Below are 25,867 nucleotides of genomic sequence, written 5' to 3' on the forward strand. Positions count from 1 at the left end.
CTCATCCCATTTAGCACGTAGTCTGGTCAAGGGGCGTACCGAGGCCTCCAAGCAAGAGTACTCATAATGGGAGCTCTCTGAGGTGTTCCCAATTAGAAGGGGTACAAGACAAGGCTGTTCCCTCTCGGTCCTCCTCTTCTCCCTGGCAATGAAACCTTTGACATGCTTCATCCGAACCGATGGCCAGACCCAGGACTGGAAATGGAAGGACTCCCACGTTGACAAAATCGCCCTATACACAGACGATGTGCTGCTCTTTCTCGTGGACCCAGCCCAGTCTGGGCCCAGGTGCCTCCAAGTCCTCCACACCTTTGAACGGGTCTCAGGCCTATGTCTAAACCCGGCTAAGTCGACCTTGGTACCCCTTCACCTCCCAAGGGAATGTTTTTGACTGGCAATCAACCATCCCATCAGACGGCAGTTGTTCAAATATCTTGGCATATGGATTGCATTACTCCCCGACTTGGAATGGGTGCTTAATATCACTTCACTGATTAAGATAGCCAAAGAGGATTTGCGAGGCTGGCAAACCTTGTCACTTAGACCGCTGGGTAGAGTGGCCCTTTTGAAAATGATGATCCTCCCCCATTTCTTGTACATTATCCATGATTGATTTAATGGCGGCTGGTCTGACCCAGCATACAGGATCTAATTAAGGGAATTAGGATTTTCACAAATCTATGCAATTTTGTACGGAGGCCCTGTGCCTAGAGCCCTACCACCGGTGACTCGGGCGGTCCTGCTGGCCTGGCGCTCGGCATTACGTCACACTCAGGGGGACAACAAATTGACCCAACAAACCCCTCTTTGGCAGGGCGAGTGGTTGGGATAGGTGGGAGCCTTGGAGGGATTCGAGGGTTGGGACCTTATTGGTATATCACAATTGGGAGATGTGTGGGCGGGGGACCACATACGAGCATACCAAGATCTGCAGAATCGCTACACCCTCCACCCCTCACAATTATACATATATTTGCAATTACGTCGCGCCTCAGTACACACCTATTGACTGGCATTACACTCCTAGAGTTCAGTCCAGTGGAAACACAGATCATGATGGGGGACTTAGGGAAGGGAGGGCTGTCATGGATATACCACTCCTTAACTAACAATGGTCAAATAACGCTTGACTCGCTCAGACACCGCTGAGAGGGGTGGCTGGGTCTCCTCGAAGACTAGGACTGGTGTGATGCTTTAATAGCCCCCAAATCCATTATAACCTCAGCTAAGCTTTGCCTACTCCAGCTATATTACCTTCATAATGCCTACCTAACTCCTGATCGCCATTATAAGGCAGGTCTGCGATCCTCGCCATCCTGCACGCACTGCGGGCGAGAACAGGCTGACTTTTACCATATGGTCTGGTCCTGCCCTCATCTGACCCCATATTGAGAAACACTGGAATTTGAACACACGGGTGTCCTGGATTGGGAGGTGCTACACAACCCCCTGAACCTCCTCCTGGGAGTCATGGGCGGCCTAGACGGGTCCAGGGCTGACAAGTTCTTCCTAGGTACCTCCACCCTGGTGACCAAACAAGATATCGCCGTGGCATGGATACAATCTACCCCCCCCCTCACCTCCCCACCAAGTTTATCTAAATTGTGCAAGAGCGTAGACTGGTGTGCAGCACAAGAGAAGCCTTTCTTCGAGGCTAGGGGATGTCCAGCTTAACACTCAAGGGTCAGGAGGGGGGCTGTGGTAAAATGAGAGGCCTGTTGCCTGGAAAAGCGTGCAGTTTGGAAGGAGAAGCAAGCCATTAGCCACGCCGGAAGAGCAACAATTCAACTACCCAACAATTCAGAAGGACCCAAGACCTGCACCCAGATTCAGGGAAGCTTACCACATAGGTGGAGGAGCATGTGGACACCCGTGGGCTCTGCCGTAGCATCCAGTCTTCTGCTCACCGCTGTGCCGCAGACGTTTGCCAAGGCACTCTGAACCTCCACTCCAGCGAGAGTGGGTGAGGCCAAATACCGGGCTGCCAATACTGTGCTTTCTCTAATTGACACGCTACGGTGCAGAGGTACTTTGACTTTCTCGAAGCCATCATGGAACTTTTAATTCTTGAACTTACTAGCGGGGCCTAGCTGGAATGTTGTCTCACATAAATTGGAAATAACCTGGATCCTTTTACAGTGTTGATTTATTTCCTCCAAAGCACATATGTAACATGCAACTGACAGATTTTGTTTTCTGTAGATAGATAAGTGGGTGCTGACAAGGTATGCAACTATGTTTCCCCTCCACTACATTTGCATCTAGGTTTACGGCTCTAAACGGCTCCCAGCCAGGAGACTCGAACAAAAGGAGGCCTGATGACCCATCAAATTAGGCCTTTGTTATGGGCCCAGCTGGAGTCTGAAATAAGACATCCCTCTCCCTGCCTGCACTTTGTTGTGGATGAAAAGCAGACAACGTTCAGGCCAGGCGCTGCTGAATGTGTCGCGTGTTTAAAAATTACACCAGGTCGAGTTGAGAATATTTTACAGTGGGGCCCAACTTCTTGGCTGAATGGATGGCATCCATCCTGTCAAAATAGTGGGTGGCTACTGTCCACCCACGTGTACCCCCGACTTGTTCCCTGACCCACATGTTTACATCTGTGATTCTACAGGTTTTTGAAACATTAGATAATAAAATATAACTGTTGCTGACCCACAAGTTATGTCAAAGATAATGGTTTTTTTTATGTTTCCTCCTTGGTAATGTAAAAAAAAGTGTAGATATGTCACTGTGGGGGAGAGGAAGGCCACCAAATGTTACTTAATGTCTTTATAGGCAGTGGGTAGGCTGTAATAGGCATGATGAAAATTGTTCATCATACTGGAGATGATGTAAAGATATGAGCCTGATGGGCCCCTAGAATACCTTTCCACCCAATTTAAGGAGGTTACATGTCCTTAAGGTTGTGACCTCTCCAAGAGACAAATACCAGACATTTGTTGTTATTTTAAGATTCTGCCAAGGCCTGGACATGATCCTAAATCAGACATTAAACTAAATCAAATGTATTCATTTCCAACATGACGTTTCTGCCTTTGTTTACTTTAATTATTAGTCAGGGATCCTTAACTCAGTTTTAGAACACATTTATAGGTGTTTTGTATTTATATGTGCTGTTTGAAGTACTCGCAGATAGTGCTAAAATATTAGCTTCTGATTTTTATGCGTCCCAGGTCATTAAAATAATGGTAGTGCTGGTAGAAAACCACAGTGGAAACCTTATTGCCCTTGATACTTCCACACGAAAGTATACAAAAATTGATGGATGGAATATTCCAATTAATCTCAGCCATGGTAATTACTCGGGCCGCATCTCAGTCCATCATTAATTTGCACCCCATGCTACTTTAGTTTGGACCAAGTTATATGCAAATCAGTCTTGACCATACTCAAATGGGAACTGCCAAGCCCAAACTACCAAGCCAAGTCCTCCTCGAGTCTAAGCACAAGCAACCCAGGTGCACTTTCACCCTTGCTATAGGCTCATAAGCTGGGTATAGCTTGGTTTCAGAGACACAGTGTGCACGGTACCCAAGTCTGGGCATACCAGTCCCACTTAGGGTGAGATACTCAAGTATTCATAAGTGATGGATGGAATGCTTGAATACATCTCAGCCACTGGTAAATTTTCAGGACCTTATCCCAGGTCATCGATGTTTTGCACACCATGCAATATCAGTTTGGACCCAGGTATATGCAAATGAGTCCGGGATGTTCACGGAGGACCTGGTCTGGCAGTTTGGGCAAGACTGTTCCCATTGAAGCAGTGTTAAGACTGATTTGTTTGTGGCTGGGTCTAAACTGAGGTGGCATAATCGGTAAAAAACAAGGGTATGGGATGCGTTTTCAAACAGTTGACAGTAGCTTGGATTAATTCAAGCTTTCCATTCATCACCTTGTTGTTGTTATCGTCGATGCCCTAAATGCGACGAGTATAACATGGAACAGTGGTTCCTGCGGACAATGTGTATGGTATACGATAATTACTAAGTTCAATGGCAATATTCATTGGTCAAAGTCTGTCACAGAGAATCAGGACTACACACAATAAAGTTGAAAAACAATTGCTGTTTATGTAAATGTAATAAAGTTCATCCAAAAAAGTGCTCGTTGTCCCAAGTGAAATGTGAACCTATTTTTTTTTACAAGAGAGACAACTTGTGACATAAAGTAGGTTTCAATTTATACAAAAAACAACCATAACATGAGTATACAGTATTTATTCACAGCCTACTACCACATTAGTAGGGCTAAAGAATGGTTCATCTTTAAGTGCGTTTCGACGGCGTTTCGACCTTCCAGTCAGTAGGCCTCTCATCAGGACCTAGCAATGAGGGACACCTGTAATAGAGTCACTGGAAACGACTGAGTTGGTTTTAATTAGGGTGAAACCGAAAGTAGGGTAGTATGATAACTGGGTTTGCCTGATAAAATCTCTTCAAAATTCAAAAACGTTTTTCTTTAACATGTGGAAGCCTTGATGTTAATATGCCACATTATACCGCAGTGAGAAGTACTTATTAAAAGTGATAGTTTTTAATCATGAATTTAGACTCATTCCTGCCCTCACCTTGACAACAGTGCCATTAGTGAATTAAGAGGCAAGACAGTTGCCTAGTGAACTCTGTATGTAGCCCAGATTCTAATAGAAAGAGCAACATTATAATCCATTAAGTCAAACTTAATAAGTTTTTGTACAGCTGGTATTCTGAACTCACATATTTGTAAGTGCTTTCATATGCCATAATGAAGAAAGAATGAATGGTGAAATAAAATACGAGCCTAAGATCACCCATTTTGGTTAAGCGGGGAAGCAGTGATTAATCCATGTTTTCTGGTTCTAGTTGTACAATCAGCCATTAAATGGGTATTTGTTTCTACATTTTACCTCAAATAGTAATACTTTGTTTTTAACTCTTTGTGCATGAAGGTACAACGAGGGTGGCAGACAGAAGTCACATAAAAGCTTGGTTTGTCATGGGCTTTGAGGTTTCTACAGGACAGTGAGTTGAGCCATAGCCAAGCTTCAGGCTCGAGCCTGTCTCAAGTTTTCAGTGACGACTTTGACTGACCCTGGGATCTGCCTAACCAGGCCCAGGGCCAGTGCCAAGCTGAAAGGAACACATTAGGATACAGTTAAAACTCCCAACATACACTAGGGTACACTATGGTATGGTGGGGTACCTCTGTAATTGGTATGACCTACCCCATAAGCCTCTAGTATCTAATAGGGCAGGGGATTGAAACTACCTAGAAGTCCCCAGTACCCTGGGGTATGGCATTTTAGAGGCCAGCAGCTGTTTCTGCACTAGCATGTGTGCAGTGCTGAAGCCTGAGGTCAGTTAAAAAGCAGCACTGGGTGCCAGGACTGCTTTGAAACAGTAAATTGCTGGTCAAGTTCGACTTTGATACTAGAAACATAGTAAAAGGAGAATCTGCAATATTTCTACAGATTCAGAACCCCTAAAGTCTCCCCTAGTTGCACAGGGGGTGGAGGTCCTGTAGAAACTAGGGAAATACTTATAAAATATGTTTTTATAAGCCCTGGTGCTAGAAGACTGGCCCAAGTCATTTTCCCCATTGCAGACCCCATGGCCCATAGGTTAACATGGTAGAAAGTTAATGATTAATAAATATTGATAGGAGAGGACTAGCCGGACCATTCAAAGACTTCCCAGAATGGTAGTAGTAAATCCAACAATATTATATTGTTGAATTTCTCCTAAAGTGTACATACAAGAAGTTATAAGACTTTCTTGTTTGTAAGTCCAAATTCAGCCTTCCAGTGGTCTGCCCTGATTGGTCAGAGTTAAGTGGATTAGCCAGGCTGCTTTGAAGAGGTGATAAAGAACCACTCTGCTGGGAGGGCAGTGTGCTGGTCTATAGGTATGCCAGGCCAGGAGGTGGAGTCATAAACTATGCTCTTCAAAGGCAGAGGGGAGGCCTGGGTTTCAGTTTCACTCTGACACTCTTGACCAGGAGTCAGGGCTAGGCTTAAGGAAGGTATGTGCCGATGGTAGGGGGAGAGTCCATGGAAATAAGCCATCCCAGGGGGTGTGTTTAGCCAGCTCTTACCTCCTTGCTGGAAAATCAGCCATTATGGATTTGGAAGAATGATGCACTCTGGGATAACAAAATGCCACACTCTGCAGGATGTGGTCATCACTATGAGGAGTTACCCTGCTTTCATTGGTTAGAGGTGACCTGTGGCTTGACCCAGAGAATTTTGAATAAGTATCTGAGAGGGGCAGAGCGCTCCAGATCTGCGGCTTGAAACTTACTGAAGCAAGACGTGCCCTGCTGCGAAGTTCTGCTGTGCAAAGACTTCTAAGGCCTGACCTCTGAAAACTGCACCATCTGAACACTGCAGCCCTGTGGATTACCTTGCTGCAAAAGGACTAAGAAGTAGACTCCCTGCAAGCTACAGGTTAACAGAGCTCACCTGGACATCCCCACAAAGAATCCCCAGCCTGGAGAACTGGTGGATTTGAAAGGGTTTTGTTCAAGTGGATTGCGGAATTGAAGTTTCACACTTTCAAGGAGCCTCTTGGAGATTCCAGAACCTTGGACTGTGTGTTGGATACTTTGGGACCCGCAAGCAGAACTTCAGGAAGGAGTTCTAACTGGACCTAGCCTGCTAGAGAAGGCTACACAGTGGTGAGATATTCTCCAGAACCGTTTCTAAAGGTGTGTCCCTGTCAGAGAAAATAAAATGACTAAAAGGGGCACTGTTGGTTTCTAAGCCCTAGAAAGTGACTAGTCTTTAAAAAATCATATCTCTGGTTCCCTACAGTGGATTTTTTTTCGTTTTGGTGTCATTTAAAAGATAAAAATATTACCTATTTTTATAAATTGGTGTTGGATTTTTATTTTGTGTTATGTCTTAATTATTTACTGAAATGGTGTTTTTAAATGCTTTACATACCTGTCTTTGAAGTTAAGCCTGTCTGCTTGCAGCCCCGTTACCAAGGGTTGAGCATAGGAATAATTTTCTAAGACCTATGCTGGGTCCTATTATGTGTTAGTGGCCTTATTGCCAGTGGCAGACCTACATTTACCCCTACCAATAACCCACCTTCCAACACTCTCATATGTATTCTCCCAAAAAATAAAGGCAATGTTGAGCCATAAATTGAGTGCAAAGTTATTTGAAATGTTTGTAAGTAAACCCCACAGTGATATTATTCACACTGAAATAAATAGTGGTTATCTTTTCATTTCAGGTGGGCTTGGATATTGCAAGATATTTTGGGTATTGCTTTTTGTCTCAACTTCATCAAAACTCTAAGAATGCCCAATTTCAAGGTATAGTGCTTTTCTTATTGCTTATTGTTCCTATGCACCAACATCATTTCCATGTGGTCTTCTTGAATTGTCACTTTGTGTTTCTGTGGATTTGTAAGCTGTCACTGAGCAGCAACAGACATGATATACACATGCTGTAGATTGATACCTGAATAGTGCTTTCCGCAAAGTAGCCTTTTGACTATTTAAAATCAGCCCAGGGCCACAAATTCCATCTGTTCCGCCTCCCTGGGAAAGCACACTGTCTTTGTCTGCTCTTTGGAGTTGTCTGTAGGAAGTGTAGATAGTCGGGTGCTCTGTGAAAGACGCCCCCAGAGTAGAGATTAAAAGTAGCCCAGTGGGGTGGGATGTGTGAACTGGCAAGTGCCACCCAAAACCCGCCCGACTCCCCTATTCTTTAATCCTCCTGTGATTCATGTAATAATTACCGTTAAACAAGGTAAACCCAACATCTGTTATCTGTATTATTGAGAGATGTCAGTGTTACATTGTGATACATACACTCCGGTGTTACGAATTTGTATTTGCACTTATTACATGGAAGACCTTTAGATTAAAACAATTACCTATATTTGCATGGGCTCTTAAAAGTATAGGCATGTTAATGAATTAAACACATTTACATTTATTTCACAAATCTGCTGAATCTGAAAAGCGATGACTATTTCTTTGGGGCAAGGTGACCAATGAGTAGATCTCAGGGAAGCAGCAGGAAAAATGCATTCACCTTAAGAATTTTCACTGCACCCCTAATACTTACCCATACATTAGTAAGAAGTTTGATGTGTTATTGCACTCTGTCACTTTTTATATACACACAATCGTAGAAAAAGCTGTTGTTTGAAGAGTTTTACTGCCTTTTAGATCTAAAACAATTGGGGTGGTTCCTGATAAAATATGCATTGCTTCAGTTTGTGTTCTGGGATGAAGGACTTGAAAAATGGTTGCACGAGGCCGTATTGTGTGTCATGTGGAAGCCTAGTTTACTCACCTTTGATCTCATTGTGCACGGAGCCCTACAAAACCTTGTTACAGTCTGTACTCTTGAGTGTGTGTCATCTGTGGAAGACGAGGTAACCAAAACTCTCAGTTTAAGAAAATGTGTTTCCCCATATTCTTGTCCAGTGTGTATTTATATCAAAAGTTATACTGTAATATGGCCATGTATAAAAGCGAAGGGTAGCACAGGAGCGTAGGAAGGAGAAGCACAAAGTTATGGCATGGAAGAATAGGATCACTGCAGTGATGGCAACTGGTTAGTAGTCGCAGTGCCAAGTCTATGTTCGTCAGGTAAGATACACATGCTGCAGTTAACAGCCCCAAATAACTCACTTTTAGTAATGAGAAATCCGATGTAGACCCATCAATCCAAGAGAAACATACTGAATTACAAACTGAGGCGTAAATTAGATGAACGGAATATTCATAATGCCAGAGTTAAATGTCATAAAGCCACTGTGGCCGTGTCATCTAAAAATATCACCATCCCTGTTATATGTGTCAAAGGGTCTGACTAATGGCTCTTTATGTACTCTGTGGAGGGAACATTTCTACGGATATTATGTAGCCTGAATACTCAAGCCTCCACAGCCACTCTTTGCATAGAACTAGGCCTCAGAATTACTTTTGTCTTGGGTCTGGCTGTAGTCTTACGTGGATGACTGAGATTGATTTAATCTAAGGCCAATTCCCTAAGGAGATTACTTTGGAGGGTAGTATTTATGGAGAAAAGGCAGGATAGTATGTTTAGGAGGAATGTTTATATGGCTTTAGAATATTTTAAATTAAAACGAGGCATTTGAATCTATGTCAATGCCGGAGCTCAAGCGTTTCCTTAAAAATTCATGTGCAGCATTGAGCATTTATCTAGATATGTCCTCCTGTCACACAAATGGTAGATATGTTGTAGTATGTGCTTCCTGTAACTAAATTTGAGATGGAACATAGAGCATAAAGTTCGGCTCTTAATGCTCCCTGTTAGACTTCAAATGCTTCCACTAAGGATTATTACTGGAGCTTTGGAAAAGGGTAAGCAGACAGGAGGGAATATTCAGTCTTTCCATTTAGGGTATTCAAGATTTTGATCATGTGATCTTTGTTTGCCCGCTCTGCATATACTGCATGAAAGGTATTTAAAATAGTAGTTTACTCACAACAGTATTTGTACTGTAGTTAATGCACATGCATTTATATGCAATGTAGAAAATTAAATGATTTGTTACAAGATTTTTACATTTTTAAATAATTTTTTTAAATTATAGTGAATTTGCTTGTTTTGAGTTTTTTATGGAATTCTGTAAACAACAGTATCAATACTGTAGCTAATCCGTATATACTTATATTTAATCCAGAAAATAAATTGATTTGGTTTCATTTTTTTAAATAGGGAAAAAAAACAATATTGAGGCTTGAATTCTGGTTTTTATGGAATTCTATTAACAGCAACACCATACCTGATGATACCCACAGCAGTATCAGTTCTGTAGTTAATACATATGCACTTATACTTAATGTAGAAAAGGAGTTGATTTGTTTCAAGTTTTCCAAATTTTTAAATCGTTTTTTAAAAACTACATTGAGGTAACCCAAATTCCGGCTTGTGTGGAATGTTATCACCAGCATCATTATGCCTCTGGCCAGCTGGCTTTGAGTAATTTCTTTGTTGATGCTGCTAGACTTGGGGGTGAGATTCATGTGCAGCATAAATTGACTATATACATATTTTGTATGTATTTTCAAATGTTAAAAATTACTTGTCATAAATGAAATGTTTATTCTTTTAAAGTTTATTTTGTTGATCATTTATGAATTCATGTAAAGAGGGCATGATAGTTTTAACTTTTCTGTTGTCTCAGTTTGGTACTAAAACAATAAAGAATGTTGTCTGTCTGTCACTTAAAATGTAAAAGATAATTCTCACATGTCCATCAGCACATACAATGAGCCCATTTTGTCAAATGTCCTGTTGCTTTGAAACATTTTGCTTCTGTTGTAACGTGCAATGCAAATTAACGTGGTCCCTTCCTTTCTTTACCAGGCGTGTGTGATCCTTCTTGTTCTCCTGCTTTTATACGACGTATTTTTTGTCTTCATAACACCATTTTTCACAAAGGTAGGCAAATATGTCTAAGAGATCATGTTAACTGTAAACTCCCTTTCAATACAAGTAAAGGTTGTTTCAAAGATAACATATTTGAAAACTGTTTTCATCCGAAGGCCTGATTTCACCAAGTGTTTAGGGTTAAAGAATTATGGGATTCCGATTGTCACCATGGGTTGTAATATGGATTTATCGAATATCAACAACTTTATTCAAGATTATCAGTTAATTCTGGCTTCAGTGGTATTTGGACCTTAAACTTGTTTCGAACATTAATAATGTCTCTTTCAACAGGCTTGTCAGACTAGGCTATTAGTGCCAACTATTATTAGAATCTTTCTGCACTTTAGATTACCTTGTGGAATTAGTTTGTTGACCTTATTCTCTTTCTGGGTGGGTCGATTAAACTGCCACAAACTCAAACAGTATTCCAGTGTGGATGTCTCACATGACAAAGCCAGAACATTCATGATTGTAAACCCGTAAGTAACTTCCTCATATTATGAACCCCCCAGATTAGCAGTTTAAGACACAGAACACTTTGGTGGAATGCTGCATTGTGCTGTCCGCATTATTCGTAGAGGGTGGATTTGCATGCATCTACGCATGTATTTTGTGTATTCAAACAACGAGATTGCAAACATTGATATTTGCTGACAAAACAATCCAACAATAAGTGTAAAAAGCTAATGAGATAAAGGAACAAGTAATGCTTGTTGAGAAGGCAATAGAGCCCAGCCACTTAATAGTAATAGTGTGAGGCCTGATTGTTCTTAGCTGCCAGTGATTAGCTTTTCATAGGAAGAGGCAGCTTTGCTTTTATTTTGCCTATCGGATTCCACTCTTGCCTGGAGCCATTATATTTAAGAGAAAAATTGAGATGTTGCAAAGGGTTATTGTAACTGTAGAACTGCGTCATCAAATTTGTCTGACAACCATGTTAGGTATTTGACAGCATAACGAGAGTCCTCTCCTAAAACAACCAAAACAGAGTACTTCATACTCTCACATCAAGCAGGTGTATTAGTTGGTGACTGTGGCTAATACAGTTTTGTGTTCCCTCCACAACAGAAAACTATTGTTGTATAATGCCATCTTACAGGATGTTTTGTTTATTCTTTTTTTTTCTAAACTTGCATAAGACACGCTGGGATCTAAATTTCTTCTTCAGCTCTCCATACTGTGGAGAACAGGAATGGGGTCTCATAATAGGTAAATGTTTAGGGTACCGACCATGAATTGAATTCAGCTTGGACGTTTTATGGAAGGGCATTCTGTGCTGGAACTTTGTACTACATGCCTCCTGTGCAAGAGTAGAAACCTTTACATGTGAACCTTTTCCAGGTTTACCTGTTGTGCATTATAGTTTTCACAATTTGTAGCAGCTTTCGGTTGAAATTGCACAGACTCATGTTGAAACATTCCCAACCCTTGGCCTTTCCATTGTCCATCTGCCATAGCACTTCAAATGGTACACATGGTTGTACTGGAAGATACTTGATCCTTCTTAGTTCGAGTTTAACTGATTTCCAGGCATAGGAAAGTCTACCCGCTTAATGTATGCATTTAAATGTATTTATATAGCGCAAACCTAGCTAGGCAGCAACTTGGCAGTGTACAAACTAAGGCCATGAGACTGAGCTAAGTAAACAAGAACCATTCGTGTTTTATGAGAGGAAGTACTTGCAGTAATGTTGGTGTTTAGATTAGAAGAACTAGGGCGGTTGAGAAGGTAAATTTTATTATCCTTTCTAAAGTGTAGGTTTTATGCTGATCTGGAGTAGGCTTGTCAACTTTTTGCTCTTCTTTAAAGCTCTTAAACCTCTAGATTTTGTTACGTCTAGTGTCACGTGTGCTGTCTGATGTGATTAGTTTTTCAGTCAGGTATACTGTTTCTTATTGCTTTGAAGATGTGGGTCTGAAGAGCCAGTTGGTGCAAGTCCTTTTTTAGGTCTCGCCTAGGCAGCGCGCATGCGCTGCTCTAGGAGAAGACCTTTAGAAATCGGTCTGCTCCTTTTCCCCACACTTGTGCTTGTGCTGGCATCCACCTTGCGGGAGCAAGCAGCGGCACGCGTGCTAATTGAAAACATATGGCTCTCGTGCTGCTGCTGCTCGCACCCGCAAGGTGGAGGCCAGCACAAGCACAAGTGCTTCTGTTTATAATTAGGGACACGCGCGCACTTGTTATTTCAAGCGTCCCATTCTGCGCTTTACCTTGCATTCGCTGTCAGTTCTTAAACTTCCCACGAAGTGTACTAACTTGTCATCGGGCTGCTCAGTCAGTGCTTGTTTTCATTATTTATTTTCTTTGCTCCTCGCACGCCCGCATAGAAGACTACCATTAGACACATTCTGTAGTAACTAGTTCTGTAGTAGGGGATCTCTGTGTATAGTCATAATCATGTGAATAGTCACGCTCATGTGCGTGGACCCCGGAGCAATCAAAATAGTCTCTTAAGTTGTCCTCTTCTGCAGTCCTACATAGACACTTAAGAGAAAATAAAGACAAATAATGCAGCCTGAAATAAACAAGGCTACTCTGGCCAGTACTTCATCCTGAAGTGAAAAAGGATAGCCAGATAATACTGAAATTTAGACAGTTTGCTAAGTTTAACACATAGAGAAACTCCCCTTCACAAAAATCCTTTGTCATGATAGAGAGGCACTAGGTGACCTTCCAAGTATACAAAAAAAAAACAGGTGAGATGGCAAACATAACTACACTTGACCCTGATGCTAAACTGATAATTAGGTAGGTAATATTGACTGATTTGGTTGGGCAGCTGGTCGAGACTCGTTTTGTGATCATTTTTCATATTAATGGTCAGTGTTTAATAGTTCTATGATTGGTACATTGGGAACAAATGTTCGAACAGACATGGAAAGACCAAAAAGTGGGGAGCATAACGAGAAGTTTTTGAATCAAAGTGCCCCGTGCTTTGAGTCTTTTCTGGATACATTAGGTCCAGCTCCGACTAAAACGTTGTACATAAAGTTTAGAATTGGCACTAATGTTTTTTACTTCCACATGCGACAAAAACAACCCCTCAACGCCCACTGTCCTTTTTTATGCCGTTGGAGGAATCTATGGATCATTTTCAGTTCTTTTGTCCTAGTGATGTTTCGCCTCGCAAGAAATGGATCGTTCCAGTGTGCAAGTTGTTGAGTATTGCCCACTGTTGGGAATCATCCAGGATTTTTAGATGTAACACAAAAGAGCTAATTGTGTACAGTGTGTCTAGATTCTTATTAATGGCATTAAGAATTTGATCAAACAAGATAATGGTGACAGTTTGGTGGAAGGTCCATGGGCCAGATGTTCGACCATTCACTTTAGCAAGTCACAATATGCGACTCGCTAAAGTGATTGTACAACAGTGTCTCAGACACTGTTTGAGATTCCCAATGAGGTCGCAAATTGCATGCCTCATCAATATTCATGAGGTAAGCGCAATTTACGACCCCATTGGGAATGGCTAGTACTCACAGGGATGGTGGCCTGCTGGGGTCAGCAGACCACCATGTCTGTGACTGCTTTTTAAATAAAGCATTTTTTTTTTGTCAAATGCAGCCCGTTTTCCTTAAAGCAAAACGGGATGCATTTAAAAAAGAAAAATGAAACTTTTTAGTTTCATTTTTAAGGGCAAACAGTGGTCCCTAGGACCACTGCCTGCTCTTAAAAAATATTTCTGAACACAATCAGAAAGGGGAAGGGGTCCCCTGGGCACCCCTTCCCGTTTGCGACTGGATTACTTCCTACTTGAAGTAGGTGGTAAACTGTAAGTGATTTGTGACGGCAAATGCTGTCGCAAAACAATCATACATGGCATTGAGACTCACTCTTAGGAAGGGAGCCCCTTCCTAATAGCAAAAGTCGCAAAAGCTATCTTGCGAGTCACTGACTCGCAAAATAGCATTTGTACATGCCTGCACCTTTTTTGCGGTCGCAAACTGACTGATCTCCCGTTTGCGACTGCAAAAAAAGGTCGTACATCTGGCCCCATATCCTGTAATATGTGTTATTCATTATAAGATGCACATGCGCTTTTAAATGGTTGACATTGCAGGGGAGTTATTAGATTTAAGTACTGTATTGACTCAGATTCTTTGTGTTTTAATATGATGTAAATAATGAGTGATAATTATCTTTTAGGCTTATTTATTTTTTATTGTCTTTTGTTTTTAATAAGGTAGTAAAATGCTTTCTTTTTATATAAATTTGTATGTTTGTTAAAGCCGAAATAAAATATTGAATTGATTGGTAGTATTCTTGAAATTTAGGGTTAGCTTTTTGAGGAATGACGGTCAGTCTGAGTTTGAGCACATGAGGGAGAATATCTTGAGTGAGGGATTCAATGTTGATGCAAGTTCTTTCTCAGATATCCATGAAAGATTTTCGATGGTACTGCAACAGACTGAATACCAGACAAATGTAACTGTTACTGTAATGTACATACCTTGTTTAAATATGAAAATCCAATAAAAAGGTTTAAAAAAATAAATCAATTAAGGATTTTCAATAAAAAAGACATCCTGGAATCAGGACAACTGAACATTATAAAGGGTAAGATGTCCAGCCACCGAAACAAAAGGAATTTTGACACTCTCACGTTGACCGAAAATTACCAATCTGAGATTTCTTCTGTGTTCTTTCATGACTAAAGGCATTGTAAAAACTGATAATGCTAGGTACTGTCCTTAGCACTAGTGCCTTGTTTATTTTGGCTAGTGATACCATGTATAAACATTCAACGGTCAAGATTTGGTCCCAGTTGTAAAGATCTAAAAGGAGTTGTAAACCACCAGTATTATTATAACAATAAAATAAACAGAAAATAAAACAGGGCTTCTCCTGTACACTGAAAAAGAAGCAGGTTTTTGGGCTACTTCAGAAAAAAACTAGAAACTGGTAGTGAAGCATAATGAGCAGCAGAAGAACCCAAACATTGACTGTTTTTTATGAAATGCAAAACCTAGGAAGCATCTGTGATTATCACCCATTGATGTACAACATGCAGAATCCTAGCTTCTAATGATTTTGATATTTTAGTATGGTTCTGAAGGGAGCAGAGGCCAGTTTGAATTTTGACAGAAATGACATTTTCTCTCTAAGAAAGAACATCTTTCATATTGGACATCTGACTTTAAAGCCATTGTAGGCTTCAGAAGATTGAAACTCTGAAGAACAACAATTCTCAATTCATAATGATAATATATAGCAGGCATTACTCATGTCTGCCTTCACTATGTGCCTGCCAGCTCCAGAGGAACCGTTCCGAATGTCTCTCCATTTGATTCTATACATGTGTATTCTACCATGCCAAAGTAGTGTTCTGGTAAATGTTTTCTTATGTGGTGCACATGGCAGACCATGTCCAGATGAGGAATCGACAAATGCAACCCAGCAAAGCTTGAACTTGGACATGATCTTCAACAGTAATAATGATGACTATGGTGATATAATGTGGAATGGGGCTAAGCTTTTCCTACCTATGTCTCACTATACTAAATGGTTACACCCATCAAGGGCGGCCCTATTAACCCAGAACCTGGGGCTGTAAAACAATATGGAAGCCACTATGGTTCCAGGCAAAAACTTATTTTACCAACATTTCCAACGGAAAAAGGAAAAAAAAGAAAAAGGTACACACAAAAGAAATTCTTCAAAATAATAAAAATGATTATTGCGGTTTTTTTACGGGACTAACAATACAATACAGTATATTAGCAGACAATTTGTGCTCGCCATGTTACACTAAACAAACATATTCAAACAATATACAGTGTAAACAAAAGACAGTATCAATGGCAAAGGGTTTCCAATTCGATGAAGTTGTCCGCATTACATCAGGAAGAGAACGCAATCAATGCTTTATTCCAATTTGCCAGTGGTGCGTCAATGGTGTTTCGACCCTTACAATTTATTGGGTCATCATCAGGACAAAGTACTTTTTGAGCTCCCACAATCATGAAATCTGAAAACCTAAAGAATATTTATAAATTTAATGCGAAGTGGCTGGTGACGAGGGCATGAGTGTCAGTCTTTCTGGTGTTGGTTGGTGTAGGAGAGTAGGGTCTGCTTTCTATGTTCACCCCCACTTTTTGCTTTTGCTTTACTGGTTTTCGACTTAGATGTGGCTGTGGGCCTGCTAATCAGACCCACAGCCCTGCTGTTCTCTCTCTAAATTGATACTATGTACTTTAGGTGCATAACCCATTTGGATAGGATCACCTTATTGGCCCCTGTACAGTGTACCCTAGGTACCCAGGGCATAGGTGTACCCTAGGCCTACCAGGGGCTGCAGCATGTATTATGCCACCCCTGGACTGGCCTTCCATTATGACACAACTGGCTGATCACTCAGCTGGGGCAAGGTAGTGTAATCACTCCCTGCTTAGGTGTAGTATTCCTATACCTAACTTACATATAGACACATGTGCACCTATCAGCCACTCCTATGGCAGGCCTTAACAATCCTGGAGGCAGAGTGCTTGGTAACATGTGAGATGGTGCTCTAGCATGAGCTGAGCCTGTCTGCAGCTTTCGGAACCATGTCCTTATAGCTGTTCTATGATATAGCCTACCATATACTCTTAAAGTGCCTTATAATCTTAAACGGTTATGGTAACTATGGTTTGGTTTTATCAAAACATGTCGTGTAAGGTGTCTAACACTTTGGAATAATACCCCCATCCCATTTCTGGGGATGAGGATATTATCCCTCCCTTCTAGAGGGAGAAGACATGTTGTAACCTACTTACCCGGTTAAAGTTAACCAGAGCCCCAGCATCACAAAATGGATGCTGCTGCCACAGACACGAGTCTGACCTCCTGCTGCTGGGAGTGATCCCGGCAAGGGAGGCTTGGACAATAGGTTTCCTGCCTTGGGAGGTGCGAGCACCACCCCAGACAGGTCTTAGTGTATTGGGGCAGGGAGGGATGAAAAGAATGAGACATGCCTGGGGCACACAAGGTGTCCCGTGCATAGTCCAGTTCAAACCGGTACTGGGGCACTCCAGCCCCAGTCCTGGCGCGAAACTGGACAAAGGGAAGGGGGTGTAACCACCCCCCTCCCAGGTCCCACCCATAAGGCGTGACCTAGCAGGTAACCCAGCCCCCCCAGATTTGGATAAGAGTGGTAGCTGGGCCCCAGGAGATTAGATTATCCTGAACCTGCAACTTGAACAGAAACTCTGGACCTTCGACATTCGACGAAAGAAGAAGACTGAAGAATCTCCCTTGTGGCCAAGGAGTGGCTACCCTGTGCAAACAGGCACCATCAAGAGACTACCCTTTGCTTTGCTGAAGTTCTACGAGGGACCGACTGCAGAGCCCGACCAGAGCCTTGACTTCCAGACTTCTCCGACCCTGATCCACATCCACAGCCGAGCTGAGATCCGTGGAGGCGACGAGAGACGTGGGACCGGCTACCTGGGAAAAGTGGCTAGTATCTTACAGCGCAGCTTCTGAGGCACCCTCGAAGTTGTGCACCGGGGATTGAGAAGCCCCAACCCCAAGCACCATCTGCACCGAAGATCAGCCCCCCACACTCCACGAGTCCTGCGTGGGGCCCTTCTGCATTTTCCTGCTTGCCGCGTCTGTCCGGTTGCTTGCCCGTTGGCTAGCGGCCTTTGTGACGACACACCTTGAAATCTTCACCGCTGGTTTGGCTCCTCCAGACTGGCTCCCGCTTCTTTACAAAAGAGAAGCACCCCAGACCTTCCTGGTCTGCACCAGAAGCAAGTCCTCCGTTCTTCGTGGGTTCCGCTTGCCAAGGCTTGGTGAGTCCTAGTTCGACTTCGACGCCGCCGACAGCAAGAGCCTTCGTGGGACAGCTCGCCTCCTGGTCCTGGTCGTCCTCGACGTCTCCTGGTACCCGTGGCTGCAGCGACAAGCTTCACCTTTCACCTGCAATCTTCACGACATCGCCTGGTTCCTTCCTGGTTCCACGTGGTCACTGGCTAGTGACCTTGACTCTGTCCCTTCTGCTTGCAGGTATCCTCTCTTCTTGATCCCAGCCTTGGGATCCACCGGACACTCTTCACTGACCGCCTGTCAGCAACTTTCCTTCAGGCATCCATAGAAGTCCACGACGAAACCCGACGCAAGTTCACACCTAGGTAACTTGGGTACTTCGGTGCTCACAAGGGTAGTGACTATCCTAGGGTCTAGTTTCCGAGTCCCGACTCTCTAGCTGCTTCAGAAGTGTCCTTAAACTGTTAAATTCTAACTGCTAGTAATTCTATTGACTTTTACGCATTACGCGTGAGTGTTTCCACTCTGCACCTGAATCCCGTGGGCCTCCCACTTCCTAACTGTTGCTAGTGTAGTGTAGCCCCAGCGATTCCCTAGGCCTAGGCCTATCCTATTTCCGTGACAGTGGTCCTTATACCACTTACTTAGTATATGGTTTGCGTGGCCCCTAGGGCCTAACTGTATTACTTACCTGTGTGACTTAATGTATGCTTAAATAAGACTGTGTTGTACTTGCCTCTAATCTCATAAAGAGTGCTGAGGGTTTGACTAGAATAAATACACTTTATTTTATATATATATCTGTTGTGGCGTCCTTTCATTTGGTATTTAAGGGATCATATATGGTATCACAGCTGGCTTCACATGCCATTCAGAGTTTAGCCTAAGACTGCTCTTGTCCATGCTACCACTAGGATAGCTGGTCTATAAGGTTGACTTTACAACCAATCACCATAAGGGTTGTTTGGACTGATATAAGGTGTACACTAGAACTAGTGACATCATACATCAGGCCAACTTCTCACAGTTGGGATCCATCTGAAGATTCTGTGGAGCATGCGAAGAGTGTGGAAGCAGGAGGAGGTGACTACATTGACTTGTCGTTTCATGGTCAGTTGGCTTTTGAGGATAATGCAGAGGTTGCGTGCATGGTCGATCAGTGTGGATGTTGGGCCGAGTTCTGCAGGCCACCAGCTGTGGTCCCATGCGGAGGTGTTTTCCGAAGATTAGTACTTCGGTTTTGTCGGAATTGTGTTGGAGGCAGTTGTCTCTCATCCATTTGGCTATGTTTGGTCATGGTGTATATAAAGCCTATAGTTCTTTTTGACAAAAAGAAACGAATTGTTCAGTGCTGTGCATTAAAACTGGAAAGGGTTTCGATATCTACTGCAAGTACATCCTCCCACTAGTAGGCTCATGTGCGATGAATAATTAATTTCTTTTTTAAATTCAAGAGTTTTTTTTGCAAGCATATGCTCTCCATGTTAAACAGGTCAGCATGTTTTTCTCTTTTTTGTGGCGTAGGCTTGTAATACAAATGTTTGAAGAATTAACTGTTGCATTAGTTTGCCGAGCTAAACCTACTGGCTTTGCCAATGCTTAGTTATTTTATTTTTGCATATGAAGGGGAATAGTCAGGTAGAGGAACACACTAAAGATCAGTTCCTGACTTCATAGCTCGGAAGAAACAAACAACCGGGCGGGTGGCCATTTTTAGTGTAGAGCAGAGGATCAGAGGGTCACTGGTGAACAAACAGGCACACTGTATGAAGGAGCTGTTTCAAAATTGAAAGCTCCATAACGTTTTTTCTTTTCGATTTCTGGCATAGCCTCTCGCGTAAAGTAGGGCTTCAAAGAAGATTGGAAATTAAGATGGTTTGTGGATTACACACTGCGCTCTGGCACCTAGATGCAGAAGTCACTTGATATGGCAAAAAGACATAGGATCTGCACAGCCTCCAGAACAACTCACTGCCTTTCCCAACTGGGAGAAAAAGTGTTTATTCTACGTTGCTGTGTTACAAGAGTATTTACCACAATTAATATAGACTGTGAAGAGGTGGTAGTATGTAGTACAATAATAAGCAACAAAATAAAGGCAATGGCTGTAAGAATTCCAAAGATGCTGGAACATCATCTCTACATAGTACATAAACGTAAATGAACTTTCTTTATAGTACATAAACTTTAATGAACTTTCTTTCAACTTTTATTATCATTATTTTTACAGCGCAAGTAGAGAAAATATGAGACCACGTACGCTCTCACAATCATCTAGGGATGCAGGAATGAATACTCTATATAAAGCTGATAAACACTGAGAACCTTAACTTGTATGTGGATGTTTTCAAAAAACGGGTATTGAATAAATCATTGTGTACAATGTAATTGATGCAATTAATTTAAAAAAATGGACAAATATGAGCAGTTATGATGATTCACTTCTGCAAGTTCAACAAAAGTAACTGAGATCGTTGTTGGCTAATGGAGTCACTACCTAATAGAATAAACAGATAACGTCTGGTTTTTAGCAACTTAGAGCTCAGTGTAGTTGAGAAGCAGTAACAATTTGCCAAATAATGGTCGGTTTTATACTCCCACTTCCAGTGCTGTTATCGCTCTCTTTGGTGAGCTGCTCCTCCACCTGTGCAACCACGGTCTAGAAGTATATGGTGGTAGATCAGCCAACAATTGGAGGATGATTAGTCCAATGCCATGTATGGAGAAATTAGCTGCGAAAGACCAGCAGAGAAGCGGTAGTGGCCTTTGATGGAAAGGAAGTACGGTGTGCATAACATGAGGGGAATAAACCCCAGTATATAAGGGACACTGGGTATATGGAATTACATTTCTATATGCCCATATTAAGTATAGGACAATCCGCCATCAATGAAAAGCCCCTGCCCCAGAGATTCTCCCCCCCACTGTAGATGCAGCCAGTCTGAAGGAAGAACTACCACCCCTTGCTGAGAACACTAAAGGTGACTCATTTGCCACTTGTGAGTTGGCTGAGGATGGAATTCCATCGTAATGGTGAAAAGTAAATTTACCAACAAAACGATAAATCAGGCCCTTCTTAATGGTAAATGTGTGTGGCGCTCTAAACATTTCCATTAAGGCCCCCTATGATGTGTCTGGGTCAACCTTAACTTCTGCGACGTACATGAACAAAGGTGTGAAAGTAATACATCTTTTTATTCTTTTCGGCAAATGAAACTCCATATGCACAAGCGCTCATTGGGACAAAATTGTGAACAATTTGACCTAAATGTTGCCATTACCACTGTTTCATGGCAGCATATATGTTCATAACAATCCGTATCTGTCGCCTCCATTCAAGCAATTCGCTGATCTTTCTTCACGTATTCTTTTTATAGAGTGGAGAGAGTATTATGGTTGAAGTAGCAGCAGGTCCATCCGGGAAGGTAAGTGGAATCAATTTACCCCCAAATCTGATAACGTTTATTAATGTTCTCTTGTTATTATGATGTGATTCATGTTGTGAGTAATAGTGTATATAAACCGCATCGGTGTAGTAGTTTTCAGTTTCTTGATTTAATTTGTTTCTTAAAAAGGTGTTATATCACAGAAATGGCTGTGATCAAATGATGCACATACTTCTAAATGGTCATTTTATTCCAAAGGAAAAAGACAAATTTAGCCAATTCGTTTTTGTAAACTCCCATATATCAGTTAACCATATTTTGGATGTGAATGTTAGTCTACCACATTTCAAGTTTAAATAGTTTTAAAAAAAATGTTATTTAATTTATTTATTAATTTCAAAGTGAGGAAACAATCGATAGTACAGAATGATAAAGAGCGAGAAGAACATATAAACCCCCTCCCACTCCCTCCCTCTCAGGCAGAACCATATCATAATTAAAGCACATTGCGGACAAAGCAATACATCCTCCAATATAAGGCAAAAGCAAGGACAATTATGAGAAAAGTTCTTACATATAGACCACCTATATAGGCCGGGGATGGGTACACAGCAATTCCAGGGTAGCTAATTGGGAGCTATAAATGTCCTGGCGACGAGCGAGCCCTTCCACTGGGTATCGAGCTGCAGATGGGAAAAACATAAAGGGTTGTTGCACAGACATTCACAATAGATCAGGGTGGGACACCAAATATGCCGTAAGGGGGGCCCAAAAATCTTTGGGGCGAGATGACTCCGGCAACTCTTCCTCATAGATCTGTAGCTGATCCCTACAGTAAGTCAAGTCACAGAGCCATTTTTTTACAGTAGGTGTGGTCCTGGCTCGCCAGCACTGCGCAATCGCCCTTTTTTGCGAAGAGGGTAGAAACTGCAACGATGCCTGTTACAAGGCTTAAGACGTTTAACATAGCCCAGTAAACATAGCTCAGAAGTACAGAGGACAGGTTCCAACAAAATATCAGTGAGAATGGATACCACTGCAGTCCAAAAAGCAAACACACCTGTACACATCCAGGCAACATGGAAAAAATCTGCATCCGCTGCTCCACATCTCACACAGTTAGCAGTCTCTCTCAGACCATACTTGTACAACTGTAGGGGGAAATAATATACCTGATGCAGAAATTTTAAATGAATAATTCTAAGATTACAGTTGGCTGTGAGACGACCCGTGAGTTGGCAGCATGCCGTCCAGACTTCCGGTGTAATAGGACTGCCCAATGCTACTTGCCAGCGTAAGCAAGAGGGATGCACCTCCTACTCCCGTTCACGTAAAGAGGAATTATAAAGTTTTGTGATTAGCCCTTTGCGATCCTCACCCGCCAGCAGCACCTGCAATGCTCGGAGAGTTTTTGGCTCAGTAGGGTATTCCGGATAGGCAGCGCGGACTGCCTGACGAACCCGGACATATGTAAAGTTAAAAATAAAGCTACGATCCGCACCATTCTGCGCCTCTTGCAGTGTATTAAACTGTCCCCCCTTATATAAGTCACCTAACCGAGAGATGCCCGCTGCAGCCAGCTCCCGAAGGGCGGGCGCCTCCTATGCCGCAGAGATATCAGGAAGGGAAGCTAGTGGCAGCAGTGGAGTATATAGATAGGATAGCTGAGTCCGTGACGCAAGCATTCGCCATGCCCACACAGTGCACTGTGTAGGGTTAATCACGGTCCGTGGGCCCCCCGATTCCCCCGAAAGGATCATTGCCTGCAGCGGGACATGAAGAACAGCATCCGATTCAATAGCCGCATGAGGCTGAAAAGGCTGTGAAAAATGGCAATAATGCGCAAAGTGCGCTTTCGCGCACAGATAGTAAAGGCGAAAATCTGGAGCCTCAAAACCTCCCCGGTCAAATGGCTGCACCCGCAGATCCCTCCTGCATCTGGGCTTCTTACCTCCCCAAACAAATGTCAAAAGCGCAGATTGAAGAGTGCGGAACAGCGCGATGTTCAATTTTATAGGGATGTTGACAAAGAAATACAACAATTTAGGCAAAAAAAAACATTTTTACAACCGCCATCCTATCTGCCAGAGAGAGGGGTAGGTGTGCCCATCTCGCAGATTGTTCAGCAATGCGTGTAACAGTGTGGCCATAGTTCTCAGAAACGACGATTGCGGGATCCCTGTGTACCCACAGCCCAAGGTATTTCTCTGGATCAGAAGTCCAGGACAGTGGAAAGTCCATCTCCACTTCTTTCGTGAGCGCAGTTAGAGGGAACACAACAGATTTGGACCAATTTATCCCTAGGCCAGAAAATCTCTCAAATTGTACATACTCCGTGAGTAATGCAGATAAGTACACAGCGGGCTCGCAGACATAGAGCAGCATGTCATCCGCATAAAGGGAGACAAAGGCCGATCCTGGAACCGCAGAGCAGCTGCCGCGTGTTTTTGTCGCAGTTTACATGCAAGGGGCTCCAGGGCTAGAGAGTAAAGCATGGGTTACAGTGGGCACCCTTGCCTTGTGCCCCTTTGAATGGGAAACAGTGATGACACCCACCCGTTAACCCGAACGCGGGCAACCGGCTCACTGTACAGCCCCCTGAGCTACTGGAAAAAAAAAGGGAGGAAAGCCCATCCTACTCAATACAGTGAACAAAAAAGGCCACTACAGAGAGTCAAAGGCCTTCGCTGCATCTGGCATCACGGCCACCGCTTGAAAATCTGATTCAAAATAATGCAAAGTGGAGAAGAGCGTGCGTAAGTTGTGAGTCGTGGAGCGTTCCGTGACAAACCCGGACTGATCAGGCAACATCAGTAGGGAAACCAGGGGTTGCATTATAATAGCAATCATTTTGGCTAAGATCTTTGCATCTATGTTGATAATCGATAGAGGTCGGTACGACCCGCATTGATTAGAGGGCTTATCTGGTTTTAATAGTGTAACAAGGAGAGCTTCCCGGAGAGATGGCGGTACTGCCCCTTTCTCATAGGCCTCTGCATAAACTCCCAGTAGCCGGGGAGCCAGGTCTGACGCATATGCCTTATAAAATTCGCTGGGCAGCCCATCTGGCCCCGCAGCTTTACAGGTCGGTAGGGCCATAATGGCCTCCTTAACATCATCCTCATCAAACGGTCGTACGAGATACTCCCGATGCGCATTGGACAGCCACCCGATTGCTACATCATCAAGATATGCATCTATCTCCACAGTCAGTGGAGACTCTCTGGAGGCGTAAAGACTGGTATAAAATTGTAAGACGGTATCGCAGAGTTCCACAGTCGAGTGGCGGGCCACCCCATTTTCATCAATGAGTTCAGTTATGTATTCCTGACCACGTGGTTCCTAGAGCTTCTGCACAAGCTGGGGCGGCCTCCCTCACCATAATACCGGGCCATTCTACGCCGGGAACAGTGTAGCAGTTCCTGGTCAACCGTCTCATTATGGTCTGTGACAAGCTCCCCTATTGCAGCTAATTGTGCAGTAGAGGGATCGGACTCGAATTCCCGTTCTAATTGAGAGATGTCAGATGCTAATTTTTGTATCTTACTGTCAGAACCACTACAGACAAGGAGCCTTCTCTTTGCACCATAAGGGCCAATCAACCAATGGGGAATAAAAAGATCTTAAGAACTCTGACTTGGAGCGAGGCCTGGGAAGTAAGGAATCTTAAGATGGCCGACGCTCAGGCAGAGGTGACGTTCTAGTCTTTCTTGTTGTTTCTGAACTCTATGTGAATCGCTCAACTTAGAACGTTGGCGCACTTCACCTGAATTCGTCACCCTAGCGGTAACGTTTTTTCCTTGAGTCCGAGTTAGTTTAGTGAGGGTTTCTCCCTTTTGGTTACCTGAAAAGAAGTACTTCTGAAGCTAAATTCCTCAACCGTTGCAGAGTCCCGTTGTGTTTCTGTGTGTCTCTCTTCGGGCACTACCGTTTCCTAAGGTAGCGTTTGCCAGGAGCTCATGCGCAGTTCAAGAAGAGAACAAAATTGATGCGCAGCAACAAGGCTGTACAACCCGCCCACCGTTTGGAAGGAGGAGAAGCAATTAGTCTGAGAGTTACGCGACTGTTAGTTGCGTTAGCTCCATTCGTCGAGACAACGTTTGACAGGAGATTCGAGTGAAGAGTTTTTTGAAGCATTTCGTGAAGCAACCAGAGCTAAGTCTAGAACTTATAGAAGTTATAATGTTATTAAGGAAATAAGTGTTGATAGTACTTACCAAGTTCCATCTCTTAAACGAACTGTTCCCTGCAATTTAAAAAGAAGAAAACACGAGTGTTAAAATATTTCCAAAGAGTATAGAAAAGACAGGTATG

General features: G+C 42.9%; 1 protein-coding gene across 1 annotated transcript in view; it reads left to right on the forward strand.

Annotated features, from left to right (window-relative positions):
• Positions 1–25,867, forward strand: part of SPPL2A (signal peptide peptidase like 2A) — a 291,455-nt gene that overhangs the window by 154,374 nt on the left and 111,214 nt on the right. The window contains exons 9-11 of the mRNA XM_085644242.1: positions 7,230–7,311; positions 10,349–10,423; positions 21,545–21,592. Of these exons, the coding sequence (XP_085500368.1) occupies positions 7,230–7,311; positions 10,349–10,423; positions 21,545–21,592 (205 nt within the window). The remainder of the gene's footprint in view (positions 1–7,229; positions 7,312–10,348; positions 10,424–21,544; positions 21,593–25,867) is intronic.

The sequence above is a fragment of the Triturus cristatus genome, chromosome 3_1 (genome assembly GCF_964204655.1).
Source record: "Triturus cristatus chromosome 3_1, aTriCri1.1, whole genome shotgun sequence".
Classification (NCBI taxonomy): domain Eukaryota; kingdom Metazoa; phylum Chordata; class Amphibia; order Caudata; family Salamandridae; genus Triturus; species Triturus cristatus.